Source organism: Dioscorea cayenensis, unplaced genomic scaffold (genome assembly GCF_009730915.1).
Source record: "Dioscorea cayenensis subsp. rotundata cultivar TDr96_F1 unplaced genomic scaffold, TDr96_F1_v2_PseudoChromosome.rev07_lg8_w22 25.fasta BLBR01002082.1, whole genome shotgun sequence".
In the NCBI taxonomy this organism is placed as follows: Eukaryota; Viridiplantae; Streptophyta; class Magnoliopsida; order Dioscoreales; family Dioscoreaceae; genus Dioscorea; species Dioscorea cayenensis.
Window position 1 is genome coordinate 48,420 of NW_024088473.1, and position 19,532 is coordinate 67,951.

Consider the following 19,532-nt stretch of genomic DNA (forward strand, 5'->3'; position numbering starts at 1 on the left):
GAGATCTTTGTAAACACCATTAATTGACATAGTGGAAGCATTGTAAGATGCTCTGAGGAATTATGTGGTTTTTTTCTCGAAAAGGTTTCCACACTAAAAATTGTTGTCTTACATTAATTGCATGTATTTTGTCAATTTTGTAAGTATTATCTCCTTCTACATCACAAAGAAGGGTTAGAATCGTACTTTCAAGGGTTGTATCTGACCTAGGAGAGTCAGAAGCCCATATAGAGGTTGTATAGAGTCGACAGAAAGCCTTGCGGATGCCTTGCGGCCTGTATAGAGGCAACATATATAGAGTTGGCAATAAGCCTTGTAGCCCGCATAGGGTAAGTGCGGCCCGCATAGGGTAAGCAGAGAGGCTTAATTAAGGGCGTCTCGCGGTCTGCATAGAGGCCACATGTATGAACAGTAGTAACTTTTGCTAAGTTTTCATTGTTGCGGTGCCGGAACCCCGACAATATGAAACCAACATCAAATATTTTGTTGTCTCAATAAACACATAACAAGAAGGATTCATATTAAAGTGTAAAAACAACATAAAACCATGTTTTGATTAAAAGAAAAATCCATAAAACACACACTCACACACACACACACACAAATATTATCATCTCAAATCCAATGGAAATAAATATCAATTTAAAATCTTTAAAAAAATATATAATAACCAATGGTTTTGCCTATTACCACCAAGTTTCTTTTGTTCTTTTCAGAGAGGATCCATGATCAAACCCCATATATTAACTCCATGCCTATGCGAGTTGGGGGGCGATGTTATGGCATGTTGGAAGATGGCGCCAAGCAAGTGAAGATTCAAAGCAGTAGCATGTGCACGGGAGGCCGTCGTCCAATTCCATTGGGAATTATAATACTAACGAAGCGCATGACATGGCTGGAGATGCACATTGATTGAAAGATCCATAACATTTTGGTGCTTTTCGTTGATTTCTGGTGTGAGTTTTGTTTGTTATTCATGGTGGAATCTACTCGCATGAAAGATATCTCAGATAAATTGGATACAATGTTGGTTGTGATGGATTAGCATGAGGAGAGACTATTAGCATCTATGGATCGACGAGATGAATGTATGAATCTTATAGAACAATCTCTCAATCGGTTGGCCTTACTTCTAGACAATCAGTAACCTAAATTTCAGAACAATATTGATGCATCAACAACAACTCAAATAGTCATTATCTGGGAAGAACAGGATTCTCACTCTATTCCTTCTGGTAAATGAGAGCAATATGTCGACTTTCCTCTGTTTTATGGCACTGATGTTCTCCAATGGATATTTCAGGTAGGGATGGCAACGGGTTGGGTCGGGTGCGGATTTTACCATACCCGTATCCGTACCCGCTACCCCGCTAGTATACTCGAACCCGACGGGTTTTAAAAACCCCAACCCATACCCGCACCCGACGGGTAATTGGGTACCCGCGGGTATACCCGCCCCAATATTAAAAAAATTAATAATTTTTTTATAAAATAAAATAAAATAATTATAAACTACAAGACTAAACAAAGAAGAAAAATAAAAAACCCTAAATTGTTAAGTTGTAGAACTTATTAGTATATATATATATATATATATATATATATGTATATATATATATAAATATTTTAGTAATTTTAACTTCGGGTCAGGTACAGGTTCGGGTATTAGAATTCTCATACCTGCACCCGCACCCGTTTTATACAAGTCGGGATTTACCCGAACCCGACCCGAAACCCGGTTAAATCGGGTTTTACCCGTCAAACTCGGGTCGGGTCAAGTCGGGTCCGGTTTGGGTATTATTGCCATCCCTAATTTTAGGCTAAAATAGTTGTTTCAGTATTTTGAGATTACTAATCCTTATAAACTCAAGATAGCACATATATATTTCGAAGGCCCAATGATTCCCTAGTATTAAATGCTAAAGAAGAAGGTTTTATTATATATATATATATATTTATGAAAGGAGCCTGAGAGGTTATTTATTAAAGGAAAACTGAAGCAAAGGACAATAAAAAAACAAACTAAAACCTTGGAAGTGGATAACTGTCATAGGGCTTCTAGGCGTCACGCCCTTGGCGCGGGAGTGACAAGGCCAAGAGAAGCCGGGAGTGTGGTTAGTCCACTCCCTTAGACTAATTTCCAGGTTTCACTCTGAGCGGTCAAATATACTAGGACATGATCGGATCATCTTGTCCGAGAGCAGAGTAGCGACCCGCTCAGCTCGAGCGAGCAAAGCCTTCGTATTCTCATGCAGACGAGACGCGTGCAGGGCGAGGCGATCTCTCGGTAGGCCAGTTATGGTACTGAGACATCCCGGGCGGATGAACAATGATTATCAGGCGCTGTTGACATGAGGGAGACACTCTATAGCTAATGGGGAGCATGGATTGATGTCGGGACCCGGCAAATAGGAACGTTGTTGGTTTGCTAGTCCTTGGAGAGGAATTCGGCTCGGCATCTAGCTCTTAGAATGGGAACGTCTCGATGAGCGTTCGTCCTGTTGCCCTTGGATGAAGATTCCAAGACTTGGCTATATAATCCCCCCTCCATTCTCCCTTTCATTCATCCCATTCTTCACTCTCTCATTCTCATTCTCATTCTCATTCTTAGGAGAAGAGAGCTCTCACTTAGGAGAAGTGAGAGGGAGAGAGGAAGGCTTGTAATTTGGCTTCGGTTGTAATAGCTTTCTTCTATCAATAGAGAGTTTATCTTTTCTCTCTTATCTTTTGTGTCCACCCTTTGTGTATGTTCCTTGGGCATGTGTGAGTTCTTACACCTACGAGAGCGGACGACTTGTGAGTGCGCACAAGTGCCGCACGGAGGAGTCTTGAAGGTTGCCACGCCGACAAGCCCCGTGTCAATAACCTCCAAGAAAACTAAACAAACGAAAACAAACTAAATATTGAAGCCTTTAGATAAGAAGCATTTCATAATCCATCTAGGAAGGTCCCGTCCTTGATGAAATAAGATAATAGTATGGAAACTAGCTCCAAACAACACAAAGTTTTTGAGCAAGGATCATCCATTCAAAAAGAATAGCATGGACTTCTGGATTTCCAATTAGATGCAAAATCTGATTGATAGTGTATATCCAATGTGTGGCTTTCCAATTATGCTGAAGATCAGAAATTTTGACAACATTACAAAGATCCTTGTTATCTAGAAAAATATATGGAAATGTAAGATTATTGGCTTTGATGTAGTTTAAAGCATCTATCAAGGAAATGGCTTCAGTCTCCCGTGGTGACTTTTTTGGGATATGGCAACAACCCACGATAAGAATATTAGCTTGTTGATTGCATATGTAGAAGCCTGCACCTGCAACACTTAACCTTGTTCTATAAATCCTACTAAGAAAAGAAATGGTCCTTCATATATGGCAAAGTTTCCAAGTAGAATGCATTTACTAAAGATAGAATTGGCAGGGGAACAATACTCCCTGACATGTGCTTTGGTTCTCTTGGGGATGAGTTGCATGTAAAACGGGGATCAAGAAACATAGATAAAACGTGAAGAGGGTTGATTTTTGCAAAATATTTTTTAAATTTTAATTCCATAGGAGCAACAATGGGAGCAAAATTAGGATCACATCTATATTTTGCAAAAATTTCACTAATATAATATAAATGAGAAATAGTCATAAAAGTAGTGCGATAATAAATACCGGGAAAAAAATTAGATGCGGAATTAAAAATTTTTCAAAAACTCCTTTATCATATAGCAAACTTCCCAATCAGAATTAGTAATTCCAAGGTCGGGAAAAAACTCACGGCAATACATTGTAAGAATATCTTTGTAATCACAAGCACAATTCAACATATTATACGTTGAATTCCACCTATGAGGAACATCAGAAATAATTTTTTTATATTTTTCCCCATTTGCCTAATCTTTTGAATTCATGCCTTCGTGAAGAAGCTTTTGTTGCATATAAGATAGCTCCTCTAACTTTACGAATATGAGGATCAATAATTTTTAAACCATCTCTAACACATAAATTTAATATATGGCATATACAACGAATATGAAAAAAATTTCCGGAAAACATAGGCTCTAAATGCAATTGTAACATATCAATGACACAATTATTTGCCGAAGTATTGTCAAAAGTTATTGAAAATACAAATTTCTCAATTTTGTACTCATTAATAGTACGCATGATGTAACCGACAATATTACATGCGGTATGTTGGTATTCTAACTCAATAAAACTCAAAATACATTTTTGCAAAGTCCAATTATTATCAATATAATGAGCGGTAACACAAAGATAATTAGAATTATTTTGAGAAGACCAAATATCGGAAGTAAGAGAAATTTTAAATAAACCTTTAGACATTTCGGAAATTAATTTTTCTTTATATTCTTCATAAATAATAAGACAATACTTTCTCATAGTAGTCCTTGAAACGGATTTAAAATTCGGATTAAAACCCTTAACTTGCATTTTTATAAATGCGAGATTTTCAACAAGATAAAAAGGTTGTTCATTTTGAACAATAAATTTTGCAATCCATTTGATTCAGTAACAGGCTCAGGCTCAGGCTGTGAATCATCAAATTTTTCGGAGTTGTTTTCATTAAAAAAAAATGGTGCATCGAAAGGAAAATTGGGAGAGCCGACCATTATAAAAAATAAAAAAAAGGGTTTAGGATTACCTCAACCTTGATGATGTAAATTTAATTCGTGGATTTCTTGAAAATACCGAATTGATGAATTGATGAAAAGGTGGGGGAATTGCCGGATTGATGAAACACTTGAGCCGAATTTGACAAACTTCAAATCTTGAACTTAAAGAGATTGAGAACTAAGAGAGCTTGGAGTCTTCAATGCTTGAGAGATTAGAACAAGAATGAGTAATTTGGTGTGGAGAAATACGTAAGTGTTTGAGGTATTTATAGGTTTTTTAAAATTTTCTAATTCCCAAAATACCCTTGTAAATAGCCATTTATTGTTGTTAAAAAGAGTAAAAAAGTAATTATATTTTAAAGTCTAAAATAACCTTAAAAACTAGCCGTTTTATAGTTGTTAAAGGGGTTACAATAGTAATTTTCCAATATTTTAATTAGTTAGGGAAAAAAAATTTGACGGGCCGGCCCGAAACAGTTACTTGTGGCAGGCCGCTGGCCGTGGCCTGGCACGGCACTGTAGCTGACGGTGCCAGGCCAGGCACGGCCCAAACCGTGCTGGGCCGTGCCAGGCTCGGGCCGGACCAGTTGACTACAGCCCCATCAACCATCAAAGTGAGAAACACAAATCTCGAGGCAAACGAAGCCTCTGACAATGTATCACGTGCGAGAGATGCCGATGCGCCGCGCTTACGTGCAATCACCGCCCCCATACGCGTCACTCGTGGCTGGTTTCCAATCCTTATAACACGATAACATTCCAAATAAACAAAAAAGAAAAGGACAAAATCGCAAAATTATTCTCGAGAATTGCATTTGCACCCCCCAAAAAATTTGCTATTTCTCAAACGCTCCCGTTAAGAATTTTGAGAACTGTTTATACAAAGGTTTTTTGTTACCTTGCACATACTAAAGTTAAATACTTTTTTTTAAAAAAAGGATTACTCATATATATTAGTAATATGATAAAAAAAAAAGTAAATCAGCTATATAAGAGAGGAACTATTCACTATATACATCACTTAAAATTTTATTTATTCGTATATATATACTCCTTTACTCTAGATATATTATTAAAATATTTTATTACATCTTAAATGATAAAGAAATCTATTCATATATATCCCTATAAATTTTTAATAATCATTTAATTTAAATGTAAACACATAATAATTTCCATGATATTAAAAACCATTTGAAAACACAAATTTTAAATCATCCCAAAATAATTAACTAGTTTCTAATATAACTTAAAGATTATTTATGATTTTTTTTATAGAGATAAGAAACATCATCAAATAAACAAGTAGATACAAATATGCACCAATTATAATGACTTAATGATCTATAAAGGTAATTGTGTATTTTGCGGTGTTGTATCATCGGTAATTTATGTTGTTCGTGAATTCTAATATTTATTTTAAAAAAATGGTGGTCACAACACAAGTGTGATAAAAAAAAAACATAAAAAATTGATATTTAAGATAATAACAATAATTTTTCCTGTGCAAACTGTATTATATGAAATAAAATTAATCAGGGATACAAATGAAATAAATCATTTTTGGGGGGTAAAATATAAAATTCATGCCCAATTATGTTTAGGTCGTCGACCTCGTTCTTCTCCATTATCGCTTCCAATTCCTCTTCCACTTCTCTCTGTTCTCCTCCGCTTCGATCTCTTGTTGGAGCTGAGATTCATGGGCTCTGGAAGCAGCCGTTCCCGCCCTCGAGATGATGGTGGGACGAGGCGAGGTCTTGCCGCCTTCCTTTGTGGTGCCGGCGCCGGTTCCGCCGCTTCTTCCTCATCCGCCGCCGCGGCGTCTGTTCCTTCTCAGGTATTGATTTTTTCTCTCGATTTCTTTCGTATTTGTTGGTTTCAACTTGTGATCGGGATTCGGGAGAAGGTACCAGGTTGTGGGTTGTTGATGCTTTGTTTTTCTTGAGAATCCGCTTTATTTTTGGAATTCTGATGTGTTGTATGAAATTTTAAGATTTTATAAGGAATTTTGATGGAGTCGTGTAACTTGGAATTTTTCCTGTGAAGTTAGTTGAATGTTTTGCTTCAATTTTTTTGGAAGTGATTAGTTTTTAAGAATTAGCTGGAGTTGTTTCTATTAGAGTGCATACTGGATGAAAGCTATATAACATCTACAATGAAGTTTTGTGCGAATTTTTTAAGCTAGGTTTGGTTGTATGCTGCCAAGCTTTGACTTGGTTGTAGGTAGATGAAAAAAAATATGCATGGATACAACTTGGCCTTTTTTAACTCAAAGTTCTTGCATTTTTTAACATGTATTGTTGTTTTGCTGGTGTGTGAAGGGCAGGACTTGGAATCTTGGATATGACATTTGAATTAAATCCATAAGTGCTGCACTACTGGAAATTAACAATATTTGATGCTCTTTGTTATCATCTGTCCGTTTGCAATTTTTTGTATTGGTCATCAAGATTTTGCCCTGCCTATGAAGTAAGTTCAATCAAGGTTTCAACTTTGCGCTTTATATATCTCTAGAATGTTTAATAAGTTAGTGGCCATGGATTATTGGTTACCCAGAAGAATGAGTGGTCAATATTCAGCTACATGGAAGAAATGAATCATTCCCTTCTTGTGTGAATAAATAGAGGAAACATGTTAACACATTTTCTATCAGAAATTAAATAGGTTAAGCACAATTATTATAACCACAACCACAAAAGTCAACTAATTATTATGAACATGATCAACAGGGGACATTTTTTCTTGTAATGGTGTTTGAAATTTTGAAATCACAAATATTCAAAGACAATCGTTGAAATGAGCTTGCAATGTCAGACTTACACCACTTTAACTTTTCTAAGATGATCAATCCTTGCTTTGTATAAAAACTCTGCATTTGTCTTAAGGCGAGGACTTTTATGACTGTTCCTTTTCTTTTCTGGTTTGTTCTTGTATGCTTTTATGCTATCATTTTAAATACAAAATCTAAGAACATTCGGATTATATATATTGAACTGACATGCACTGTTTCTGTAATCTATGTATTACCAAATCTGTAACTCATTTAATTTGAATGCCATCAACTTTTGGTATTCCACAGTATGTGACTTATATATTGATAATTTGTCCTATATTAAATGCATCATAGATCTTATGACCAGCAAGAGAGGACTGGCCTGTGTCAATGGTGCGGAACTTCTTTTGATGCTCATGTGATGACGGCCAAATGGCTAGCTATCTAGTAGTAATGAAAGTGAAACCATTAAATGTGAAATATTTAATGAGAGGACTAGGCGATATATATATTGTTAAAGAGTTCTGGTTATGTGCAAATTTTTATGTCATAGGTCAAACATCTGAATTTCCTTTTTAAACAATTATATAGTCTTGGTGGAAAATATAACTGGTATTATTATTATGGTATATTTATATATATTATTAGTGTGAAGGAATGCTTCCTAAGCACTTCCAATCTCCCACCTTATATCCTTAGCCATTTAATTGCTTTAGGACACCTATGCTGATATAAGTTGCTAAACTACACAAATCAGCCTTTATTTCCTAACTATCTATCAAGAAATTTGCGTACCTAGGGATCCTAGACTTCTTTGAAAGCATTCTTCAAAATGGTCCAATTTCATGCCAACTTGCAAATTCAGAAACCATGCTGATGTGGCCTTCTTTGGTGAAAGATCCAGACAAAGTTGGTCTTGGATACTTGAAAGGAAAGCTTTGTCCAAGTTCCAATTGGTATGGGCTCTCCATTAGTCAACTTCATTACCTCCAGATGTTATGTCTTGATGGGCCCTTGGAGCCAGCCTTTAAAGGGCTGGCTTGCAAATTCCAGCATATTGACTTTGTCTTTTCACCATTTATATGCATGTTTTCCAGTTAACTCCTGTAACTTCTTCAAATTACTTATCGCAACCATGCGCATGCAAATCCATCAAGGCCATGCATATATGATACTCTATAGAGATTTTTTGGATGATACTCTTTTTTTTTTCAATGGTAGATCAGCTTTATGAATCATCTGTGCTAACCAGATGTCATGATAGTGTGCTGGCTGTTAATCAACAGGTCTCAGGAAAGGAACCTTCTGCAGTTTTTTCTCAGAACAACCTTTCTGTTCCGATGAATGAAGATTCAAGACCATGTGAGAGCAGCAACTGTCGTCTAAAAAATGGCTTGATAAAACCAATAAATGCTGAAAGTAGCAACTCTGGGAACTCTGGGAAATGCTTATCTGAGAGCAAGGAACTTGTCCCATTGCCAACAAATCCTAGTTCTGGGCGAGATGTGACTTATGTAGAAAGGAACTGTAATCAGGCTAGCACTTATGCAAAATCAGATGCTGCGGAACTTCCATCAACAAGTGGAAATGGGAATGGCATGTTAGGCGCCATTATGGAGCCTGAATCTCCCAACAACTATTGCTCTCAGACTTATCCTTTGGGATATCCTAGTAGCATTGTGCAAGAATCTATAGACTTGACTACAAGTGCTGCTTCATCTACTGTTGACGCCACAACTGAAGTTCTGGTTATACACAGTTCTGATTCAAATCCCATTTCTGCTATTTCTGATTCTTCTCCTACTCCTCACTTGGTGAGAGAACCTACTATGGAGTCTGGCTCTTCAGATGGTGCAAGCTTCACATCAACTGGACCTGGAAATGAGAGAGATGAGAATGTAATTCATGTTGATGTAGTTAGCATCTCTTCGAATATTGTGACCAGTAGCACAGCAGAAGCAAGTGACAATGAGGCAAGAAGGAATAGCAGGAGACTTTTCTGGGATGCGTTTTCAAGGCGCAGTTCTAGAAGGAACAATGATTCTTTGATGATATTTTCATCTGCTGATGACACTGATGACCTGGAATCTCATAGCAGATGGTTACTTGATATCAGTGATGATATTTTTGAAAATGGAACTGAAGATGAGTTTTCTTACTTGCGCCGTAGACGTCTTGGAGCAAGTGGCCGAAGATGGCATTCAAGATCTGAGGTGATCTTCTATCCAATTTTCTTTCTTCAGGTTGTGCACCGCATGCTAATTAGTTCCTGTTATGGTAAGTTACAAACCTGGAAACCAAGGGGTTTTTTTTATTCTTTTAGAGAATTGAATGGTTTATATGCTAGATTAGTGTCTTGTCTTACATATAGTTATGTATGTGGACTAGTTCTTGGGAAACAGATGCTCAACCTCTATGATATTGCGTTATTGGTTTTCATGTGCATCACACGAAACAAACTGCCTTTTCAGGCAGCAGCTTCTTTTCTTTTTCCTTTTTATTTTTTTCTGACGTTTAAGGTTGATTCTTGTAGATAAGAGAACGAATCCGTGGTAACATCGATGATAGTAATCGCCAATCGGCTTTCTGCTCATCAGGGCTCCATCCATATGGGACATGCTCTTGCTATTCATACATAACAAGCGAAGAGTCAAGTGCGCGGGCAAGTATTTCGAGGATTGTCATGTTAGCTGAAGCTCTATTTGAGGTAAATACATAGGATTTTAATTTCTGAAGGACATGCAATTTCACTGTGATGCTTCTAGATTTTGTCAGTATATCTCAAGAAATATTTTCTAGAAGAACTTGGTTCTTTTAAGAAAAACAATTTTTTAGCTTGGTGAAGCCTGCTTGTTTATTTATGAAGTTATTTTATCAGGGATCCCTAAAGTTAATTTTATAATTTTTGCTTCTTTTCTACTATTAACACCTTGGCAATTCAAATGCTATGGTTCTTCAGTGTAATTAAAAGCGTTAGGCGCTCTTAAGGCGCTAAGACATTTTATTGCCCGAGGCAAGAGGCGCCACGAAAGGCGCCCGCCCGAACAAAGTAAAGCGTTAGTTAATATATATATATATATATATATCTATAAATATATATATATGTAATATATAGATATTACATATATATATAATTTTTAGAATAATTAAAGTCACATGTTTCCACCAAAACACCAACCTTGTTTCATCTTCATCTGTTTTTTTTCTTTTTTTGCTGTTGTATGCTATCCTCTTTTTTTTGTTCAGACTTTTATGGCAAGTGCTAATTTTGCCACCTCTTTAATTATCTCTAATTGAGTAGTTATAGTTTTAAAAAATAGCAACTATGCATTTAAACCTTTTAATTTTTCTCCTCTAAATTTATTTCCTTATTTATTAACAAGCGTGCCTTTTTAAAACCACCAAATTTTCCTCCCCTAAATTTATTTCATACCTTGTTAGTAAATGTGCCTTTTTAGAATTCCAATAAACACTAATTGAAAGCATTAAATAAAATGCCTATATCAAGAAAAATAAGATAGGTGTGTCTTTTTAATGCTTGGCGCCAGGCAAAAAGCGCTCGCCTAGGTTCGTCTCATTGAAGGCGTCTCGCCCAGAGGGTGTTGAGGCGCTGAGGTCTCGCCTCGCCTCATTGAAGGCGCCTCGCCCAGAGGGTGTTGAGGCGCTAAGGTCTCACCTCGCCTGAGCGCCTTTCTCGCTTTTAATAACACTGAGTTCCTTAATTGATTATCTGCATGATGGTAATTGATTATTTTGATAAATTGTAGTCCATATTTCAGCCTTAGGATTGAAGATTGGTTGGCAACCTTTGATTTAAGTTTTGACATGGAGACTGTTTGTAAGCAGCTGTTAAACTAAAATTTGTAATGGTCTAGAATGAAGGAAAAAAAAAAACTTAACACTACCAATGAAAATTTGTTGAAGTTATATCTCAAATTCCTTGTTTCTGATTTCCTTCTCCTTTCTCTTGATTATCTTTAATTTCTTGATTTTCCGAGGTCTTAGTTACTATTAATATTCCCTTTCTCACTGTCATGGCTGGATTACCACTCTAAATCCAACCTTGAAGTCAAGTTCAACAGAAATATTTAAAGGAAAGCCCCTTGGTTATGACACTACTGCGCCCAATGATTGAGATGTGGATGGAGCCTTTATGGAGGCAATCAGCCCTTGATTAGGTAGCGTTAAGACAGTATAGATGGTCCAATTTCTAAGGCTAAGTCTTGGAAAAAGTACAGGATGAGAATCTTAGGTGCTGCCTCTGGGTTCATGGTTCAAAGTAGTTGGGGAAAGTTCTTGTTTGTGGAATGCTGTTATTTGGATTTCTTCTCACCTGTTAATGTGACAACAATTGCCTTTCCTTTGATCAAGCCATCCAAAAAAAAAAGTTTGGCACTAAATGTCTTTTAGATTAAATAGTTAAATTAATTTAATAAGAACATTATGAAGCTTCTCAGGTTGGCTAATTTTTTATTGTTATATTATGTGGTTTTTGACAGTTTGTCTTCTGCTGTCTTTTAATGTTGCAGGTCTTGGATGAAATCCATCGCCAGCCTGTATCACTTTCACTTTCAATGGTGTCACTTCCAGCACCAGAATCTGTTGTTAATTCCTTGCCTACAAAGATCCACAAAAAACCGATGATGGATGTTGGCAGTGACGATGTTGAACAGTAGGCTTCCTTCACTTTATTTTATGAATTCCCATGCCACATTATGCCTATGGTTAATTCACAAATTTCATGTTATCTATTCTGTTTGTTTAACTGAGTTCTTGAAATAGTCAGTCTTAACCTAGAACATTATCCTTTTTAGTAGAGCATGTTGAGACATTCTTCACATATTTCCTCAACCTGATTGAGAAAGTCACAAAGAGATGACAAGACCAACTTATGACTAGCAGAAATTGTTTATGTGAATCATTTATGTCAAATCCCTTGCTATGACAAAAATTTGTTTATATGAAACTCACTTGTACTTTGACCTTGTATAAAAGCCTTGATACTGAAAACTTGTTACCCTGCTTGTTTGAGATAACTAAACATTAAACCAATTGATCATGTTTTCTGTAAGCCTGAGATTTTATATCAACCTTTTATTGTAAAGCTATTACATATTTAAACTGTATGTTCTGAATGAGACAAACTAGTAGGATGCCAAGGATACAGCTGTGATCTTGACTTTACTCTGCCACTATTAGCAAGATATTCAGTATATAGACCATTATTTTAGTTTTAAATTTGCCATATGTGATCTATCTTTGTTTTAATAACTATGGGCTGTATGCAACAAAGAACCAAAAGATGTTATATTCTTTTAAAACTTTTTACATAAACTTGGTATCCAGGTGTTACATTTGTCTTGCCGATTATGAGGATGGTGATAAAATACGGCTCCTTCCGTGCCACCATGAATATCACATGGCCTGTGTTGATAAATGGCTTAAAGAGATTCATGGGTAAGATTGTTACCTCTTAATATCATTTTACTTTTACAACTCAAACCATAATATTTAGCGAACATTAGAAATTCATTACTTTTCCCTTTTTCCAGTGTATGCCCCCTGTGTCGAGGCGATGTCTGTGAGAGTGCTGTGGATGGTTCAACCTCATAGCTCTAACTATTGTACATTTAAACAGGCCATTGTATATATTGTTGTATAATACTATTATCAAGTCCTAGAAGTGGGAAAACATTGTCTATAAACCAACTCTGTTAAGTAATTATATTTTGTACTCCATTCTGCTCTTTTGCAGTTGGAGAAATCAAAGTTTGTTCATCAAAAGGCTATGAAATTGATGATAAATTATCTTCAAAATCTCATGTCCTCGTGCATTCTTATTGTTTGCCATTGCAAGTCTTAACAGAATGGTGGATGCTGTTTTTATTAAAAAAATTTTGCAACTGTGTCCATATGAAAGTGTTACAATTGCGGAGATCTCCATAAAATCAATTTTGTGGATATACCCAGCAAAACAGCAATAGGTTGCTTATAAATTCCTGTGAACAATGGATTACCTAAAATCTCTAGGAAAAATTTATAAATTGCATGTTAGCTACAAAATTGTTATTTTATGAGTATACATTCATGGTTTTTATGGGTTAAGCATGCAAATTTCATTTTTCCAGAAAAATTTCAAATTCATTAGATCTGTTGGCTTGAAACACTAATCATCATCTTCCGTCTAATAAAAGCTCAGTATGGCTTTGTTTGTTTGTTTGTTTGTTTTTTTAAAACATTTATATTGAGATAATATTCTATTGGGACTCCTCGTCATTGCTGGAATTCCCAGCAGTGGAAAATAAAAGGTTATATTGCTAGAAATGCTGCACTTCCACCGGTTCCAACTTTAAACAGTCACACAAATTTAAGCCAAACGAGTTCTTATTAAATTGAGGCGAAAAATGTTAGAACTTAAGAAGCCATAACAAAAACACTTCCAAAATCTGATGAGCATTTCCACTATTACATCAATGTGCCAAGAAACTGGTTTGCATATATGCTGCCTTCAATTCTTGTCAATTGAAAGCATTGTGCAGGCATCTCTTTTTTATCACCAACATTTTCAGCATCCGGTTGAGGGGTTCACATTGTCTACATAAAGTGTTCTGGATTATGGTCGATATCACCTGCATTACTTCTTTCTCAAAAATTGATCAGCAGAAAACCCTCAGAAATAACAAAATTTATACTTAAATACGCAATGATCTCATGTAGTGTTTATTTACCTTTTTCTTTTGCTCTTGGTTGAAGTAGATGTTGATGGATTGCTGTGCCAGTTCCTTTTCCTTTGGTTGATGAACCAGTTATTGATCTGCTTGAGTTGCAATCCTGTTTCTTGCACCAATCTTGCCTTGTCCTCCTCCTAAATCAACCGGTGTCCAAATGAAATCACATCGACAAATAAACACTAGAATTATCTGACAAAGAAATCAATCCAAACTAAAAAAAAGAGAAGTTACCGTCGGGTATGGCCACTTGGAGTGTGATTGCCACCAAGCCTTCAAGAGGGAAGTAGTATCGCCGGGGAGCTTCCCCGCTCTTCGTTTTCTGAGAATTTCCTCTCTTATGTCTACAATCTTCTCTTTATATCCCTACAAAAATAATCTGCTTGTTTAACTCTCTATACAAGCATGTCAAAGCATTAAGAATGTGGCTGAATTCATCATACTTGTTTTAACTCATGCTTTAGCTCTTGTCTCACACGCTCCATTAAGGATCGTTCACTCTCTGTTGGAATGAGTGGCCCAAAGCCCATGCTGTCTGATCCATCAAACCCTCCATCAAACAAGTTTGTATCACTATCTGCCTGCTCATCTTCGTCATCAGACATAGTGGCACCTGTGCCTTCTCCGGGTGATACACCTATTTTGTAGCCATAAGACACATTCATCAGCTTAAAATGCATACATATTATAATAATTGCAAACATATGTGGCTAGCCATTTTGCTTAGCGCAGAGGTTACTAACAATTCTGATTTTAATAAAAGCAAATTAAATTTATACCAGGGATTACAGCTTCATCTTGGACTCTGCTAAGAATTTCACCAAAAGCAAGAGATGATCAATTAGGATTACTTAATTGTTATCATATATTAGGCTTAATAGTTGAGCAAGAATATGATGAATTGTTTCACCTGTGATAGTACATGGAGTATAAATTCCAGTGACATCTATCCCAGGACCTCATGCTAGCACTATTTCAAGTCAAGAATTAAAAACAAGAAGGGATAATCAGAATCTGGATACAAACATGAAGGGTTTTCAATTTTGCGTTTGATGAGTTCTCAAAGAACCATGCAACAGACTCGCGCATCGCTTAATCAAGGTATACACTCAGACTAACACATGGACTACTCCTTTGGTTCCTCATGAAATTTAATAGTGCATGTTTAACAAAACAAGGTTGTATATGACGCCATTTGCTAGAATGATTCAAGTTCATTCAATAAGTAGAATCAGTATGAAATGCACCTGTCAGGCTTTGTAGAGACTGCTCAAGTTCCCAGCATGCCATCACAGCTTCCATTGCATGAACACGGACATGTTGTTGCAGTTGTTCTTTGAAAGAACAGAGTAACAAGACATAATGTGTCTAAGCAAGGAAGAAATAGGAATTATCATGATCAATGCAATAAATTATGAACAGTTGAATTCTTTTACCATAGAAGTGGATGGATAACCAGAGACACATAATTAAGCATTTAAACACGAATCTTCAATTAATGATGAAACAAAAGTCTGTTCCAAGTTTACTTGTGCTTGTTATGTCAAATCAACTATTCATGCATTGTCATTGAACATGGTAGATGTCAAGATTCACTGGAGTGGCTTTAATACAACCTTCGCGATGTGTTTGGCATGAAGAAAAATGAAGGAAAAGAAAAGAAAAGAAAAGACATGAAGTAACATAAAAAAGATGAAGGAATTAAAAGAACTAAAGTCATTCTTTTCTTCTTTTTTTTCCCCTTTACATTCTCTCCTTTCCCTTCGTTTTTCCGATGTGAAACAAACAAAAGAGATCTCAACAATAGCAAACATCAATGGTAATGTTACGAGAGAGAAGCAAAAGTGATACAGCTCAGAAAAGACTAAATAATAATGTAGACAAATGCAGTTAGGACAAATTAGCAGGTCTAAACAATCCGTGGATCTTTCTAGTAAGCATTATAATGGGTAGTAGGATTGATCAGGTCAACAGCACAAGTCATCTGTCATTGAAAAGTTGATCATCTCATGGTCCACAGAGTGATCACTAAGTACACTGTAATTGGTCAATTTAGTTGACTTCTTCCATGATTCCAAGAACGACTTCTTGGACATTGCGTTTCATTTACACTAAAAAGATCTTTTTATTTAAATCAGTTTGTGAAGGCAACATACAGGGAACCAAAAACAACATTTGGCATCAAAACAAAGCCACAGCCCTAATTACAAAGGAAAGCATCAATGCAGGTTGTCATAAAATAAAATCACCGCATCCGAAGCACTTAAAAATCAATGGAGGGAGATATTCATATTTTATAGCCATGAAACTTAACAGCATCAGAAGGTATAGCAATCACCAGTGCAAGAAGACCAACATAAATATTTTTCATCACTATATCACAGAGTAAAGATTACTGTCTTCGTTAGCATTTCACCATAAAAGGCTTGTGAATGTCTCTATATAGTATAATAAATGATTTGAATTATCAGGAGAACACAATTAAAATAATATAACAAATGATATCTTCATAACAAGTTATCGCCACTCATGCAATCAATTAAGGAGAACAAAACCTTTCAAGAAATTTGCAAACTTTGTTTTAAACTCCATCATAATCTTTTCTTCCTGATGTAATCTTTGAAATATGTTAGCGAGTTCAAGTCAGAAGAACAAACAAACTTGCAACAACTGCATAAACTACAATTCTAGGTGCAATCAATCTGACCCTCCTGTATTACACTTCAAACAATAATCTGGAGCTAACAATATTTTGGCCATCCAGGAACTCATCCTCATTATTGTGAACAGCACTGCAACTGTTCTTGCATTTAGGACAAACAGAGAAAAAAACAGTATCTTCTTTTTCTATACAAAAACTCAAAGAAACACACATACATAGTAAAGAAAAACACGAGAAAGAGAAACCAACCAAAGTCTCTCATCTTTTATACCTGAGATTGCTCACAAAGTTTGCACTTTGAAGCCATTAAAAAAAACTCTCTAATCATTGAACCCTCTACTTAAAAAACCTTGATTATAATCAATACTACGATAAAAAAAACAAAGCTTTCCTCAACATCATTAAAAAAACAAAAAAAAAAAATCATATAAAAAAAAGAAGAGATTTGCATAGAAGTGAAAAGTAAGGAAAGAATCAAACCATGAACTGATCGAGCTCCTTGTTGTCTCCCACCATACGGTTCGCAAGCCCTAACGCCGAGTACTTGGCAACAACCTCATGCGAGCGCGCAAGTTGCGCGTCGATCCTCGGCAACTGATCCACCGGCGTCGCGATCCTCAGGCATGCGACGTGGGCCGAGAGCAGCTGCTCGTATAGTGGGTGAGCCACAATCTCAGCCTTCCACCTCTCTCTATCTTCACCGGCCCCGGCATGATCCGCGGAGACAGGATCACCACCAAGCCGGAGAATTCCACCGGTCAACCAAGCCGCCGCTTCGGAGGAGGTCTCCGGCGCCGACCCAACGGCGCGGATCACGGCGGGGTTATGCTGCTCGGCGTACGGCTGCGGTAACTGGAGGTCGTTGTGGAAGGCCATTCCTCGACGTTGCGAGCTTTGAAAGCACGAGAATTTTAGCAGCTTTTAAGAAGCTCCTTTTTTACATATACCCCCCTTCCTTCTTACTATATTTCATTTCCACCCTTGCATCCACTTTCTCTATTTAATTTAACTAAATTCTCTTTATTAATTTTTGAACTCACTAATGGGTGCGGTTTTTATTATCAATCAAGGTAGCTCAAGCTTAATTAAATTCTAAAAAAAAATTCAATTCAATTCAATTCTTTAAGTAAATCAACTAAGTTGAATCTTTAAAAATAAGAACTAAAAATAAATTTTAATTCATATATATATATATTGACAAAGTTGATAAGTGACAAAACAAACAACAAACAGGTACAAAGATGTATCAGTGGGATAAACTTCTCACCATGTAATTTTTGAGGAGAGAATGAGAAAGTATTCCTTATACAAAACTCCTATAAGAACCCAAAAAATAAATTATAATTTGAGTAGCTCAAATTCAAAACCTCTCAATCATAAACATAGGTAATTATAAGTGGATTAGCCCAAAGATCTTTATATGATATACATATTCCATTTATTTGTTATAAGATGTTTTTTTTGAGAAAGAAGACAATCACTGGGAAACCCAGGGATGCTGCAGTGTGGGGAGCGAGGGCCAACACCGACCCACGCGCTCATCACTTTCACGTAGGGACATGAGGTTCGATCTCCTGGTCCCTCCCCAAAACGAACGCCTCTACGCAGGGACCCGATACTGATCGGACCCAAAAGCGCCTCGGTCTTATTATAAGATGTAGTAAATTTTCTTTATTTTTCTTAAAAAAAATTTCTCAAAATTTAATTGTCAGACATAATTCCAAGAAATCGAAAGGGGTTAAACGATAGAGTCTGTAAGGAAACTTTTGGGGATGAGAGAAGCGCAAGAGAAAGAAAGGGGCTCCCTCGCGCCGCCGAATAAGAGCTTGTTGTGGCACCCGATGCACCGCCGGAACACCATCGATGACACATCTGACGGCTGCGCGGCGCCGACGTGGATCTTCTTCGAATGACATCGCACGGCTCAACCCGCATCGCCCAGAGTTAATGCGGTGCATCGTACCGTTTTCATTTTTTATTTTTTAAATTTTTTCTCATAATAAAATTATGAAAACGTTAGGACAATTGAAAAGGGCGCGAATGAGTGCGATCTACGACCCTACGCTTCTCACCCTCCCGCGTGGTCCCGGACAGCGACTTCTTGGTACACGTGTCGGTGTGTCAAGTGATTACCATGGTTTCCCCGAATGACACGATGACACGTGTATTAGAGTTTGGTGTTTGGGGTTGTGTTGGTGATGAAGAGGTGGTGTGGTCCCCGTCCGGTGGGGCGGTAAGCTTTTCCGCCACCATTGGGGTAGAGGCTTCGGTCCCGAGGTGGTCCCCAATGGAGGGGGTACGGGGTGGGGTGGAGGGGAGATGAAGGAGGACACGTGGCGAGATGATGTGGGTTGATAGGTGGTGATAGAGTGGTCCCGCGGACTAGTGGACCGATACCGAGGCAGTGCTGAGCGACCCTGCGGCGCAGGGCTATATATGGCCAATTATTCAGAACTGATGAGCAAGAGATCCCTTAGTAATGGTTCGAAATATATATGTATTTTTTTAAATTTTTTTTTATGCTCCCATTCTTGTGTGTGTTTTTGAAGATAAACACTTATATTTGTTTTGGTTAATTTAATGATGATTTGAAGAAAAAAAAAAACAGATACGAAATACTATATGTTGTATTATGATGAATAATATAGGAAGTATATATAACTTTATAATTGAGAGTTGGTATTTTATTTTATTTTTCGTAGTTAGATATAAAATTTTTAATTTAGTTACGTAAATATA

At 36.7% G+C, this 19,532-nt stretch overlaps 2 protein-coding genes across 4 annotated transcripts; one reads left to right on the forward strand and one right to left on the reverse strand.

Annotated features, from left to right (window-relative positions):
- The first annotated feature begins 6,252 nt into the window (after window positions 1-6,252).
- On the forward strand, window positions 6,253-13,220 carry LOC120257397. The gene is made up of 6 exons (XM_039264872.1): window positions 6,253-6,467; window positions 8,690-9,616; window positions 9,937-10,110; window positions 11,933-12,075; window positions 12,750-12,860; window positions 12,956-13,220. The coding sequence occupies exons 1-6, from the start codon at window positions 6,330-6,332 to the stop codon at window positions 13,014-13,016; spliced, it is 1,554 nt and encodes a 517-aa protein (XP_039120806.1). The 5' UTR covers window positions 6,253-6,329; the 3' UTR covers window positions 13,017-13,220.
- A 549-nt stretch (window positions 13,221-13,769) lies between these two features.
- Window positions 13,770-17,696, reverse strand: LOC120257401 (homeobox protein knotted-1-like 3). 3 transcript variants are annotated; one of them, XM_039264877.1, is made up of 6 exons: window positions 17,274-17,696; window positions 15,379-15,499; window positions 14,575-14,768; window positions 14,366-14,497; window positions 14,132-14,268; window positions 13,770-14,032 (listed from the first exon to the last, which is right to left on the reverse strand). In XM_039264877.1, exons 1-6 carry the CDS (start codon window positions 17,667-17,669, stop codon window positions 14,029-14,031), a joined length of 984 nt encoding a protein of 327 aa, XP_039120811.1. In that variant the 5' UTR covers window positions 17,670-17,696; the 3' UTR covers window positions 13,770-14,028. The 3 variants fall into 3 exon arrangements, with proteins under 3 accessions (XP_039120811.1, XP_039120810.1, XP_039120809.1); XM_039264876.1 differs by having other exon boundaries at window positions 13,770-14,040; XM_039264875.1 differs by having other exon boundaries at window positions 13,770-14,043.
- Between the last annotated feature and the right edge of the window lie 1,836 nt (window positions 17,697-19,532).

Excerpts from the sequence above, each read along its gene's own strand:
- LOC120257397 (XM_039264872.1), top strand. The coding sequence starts at position 6,330 with ATGGGCTCTGGAAGCAGCCGTTCCCGCCCTCGAGATGATGGTGGGACG. Across the intron at positions 6,468-8,689 it reads CGGCGTCTGTTCCTTCTCAG|GTCTCAGGAAAGGAACCTTC; the intron begins GTATTGATTTTT and ends GTTAATCAACAG. Across the intron at positions 10,111-11,932 it reads TAGCTGAAGCTCTATTTGAG|GTCTTGGATGAAATCCATCG; the intron begins GTAAATACATAG and ends TTAATGTTGCAG.
- LOC120257401 (XM_039264875.1), bottom strand. The coding sequence starts at position 17,669 with ATGGCCTTCCACAACGACCTCCAGTTACCGCAGCCGTACGCCGAGCAG. Across the intron at positions 15,500-17,273 it reads AGGAGCTCGATCAGTTCATG|ACACATTATGTCTTGTTACT; the intron begins GTTTGATTCTTT and ends TTCCTTGCTTAG. Across the intron at positions 14,269-14,365 it reads CCAAGTGGCCATACCCGACG|GAGGAGGACAAGGCAAGATT; the intron begins GTAACTTCTCTT and ends CGGTTGATTTAG.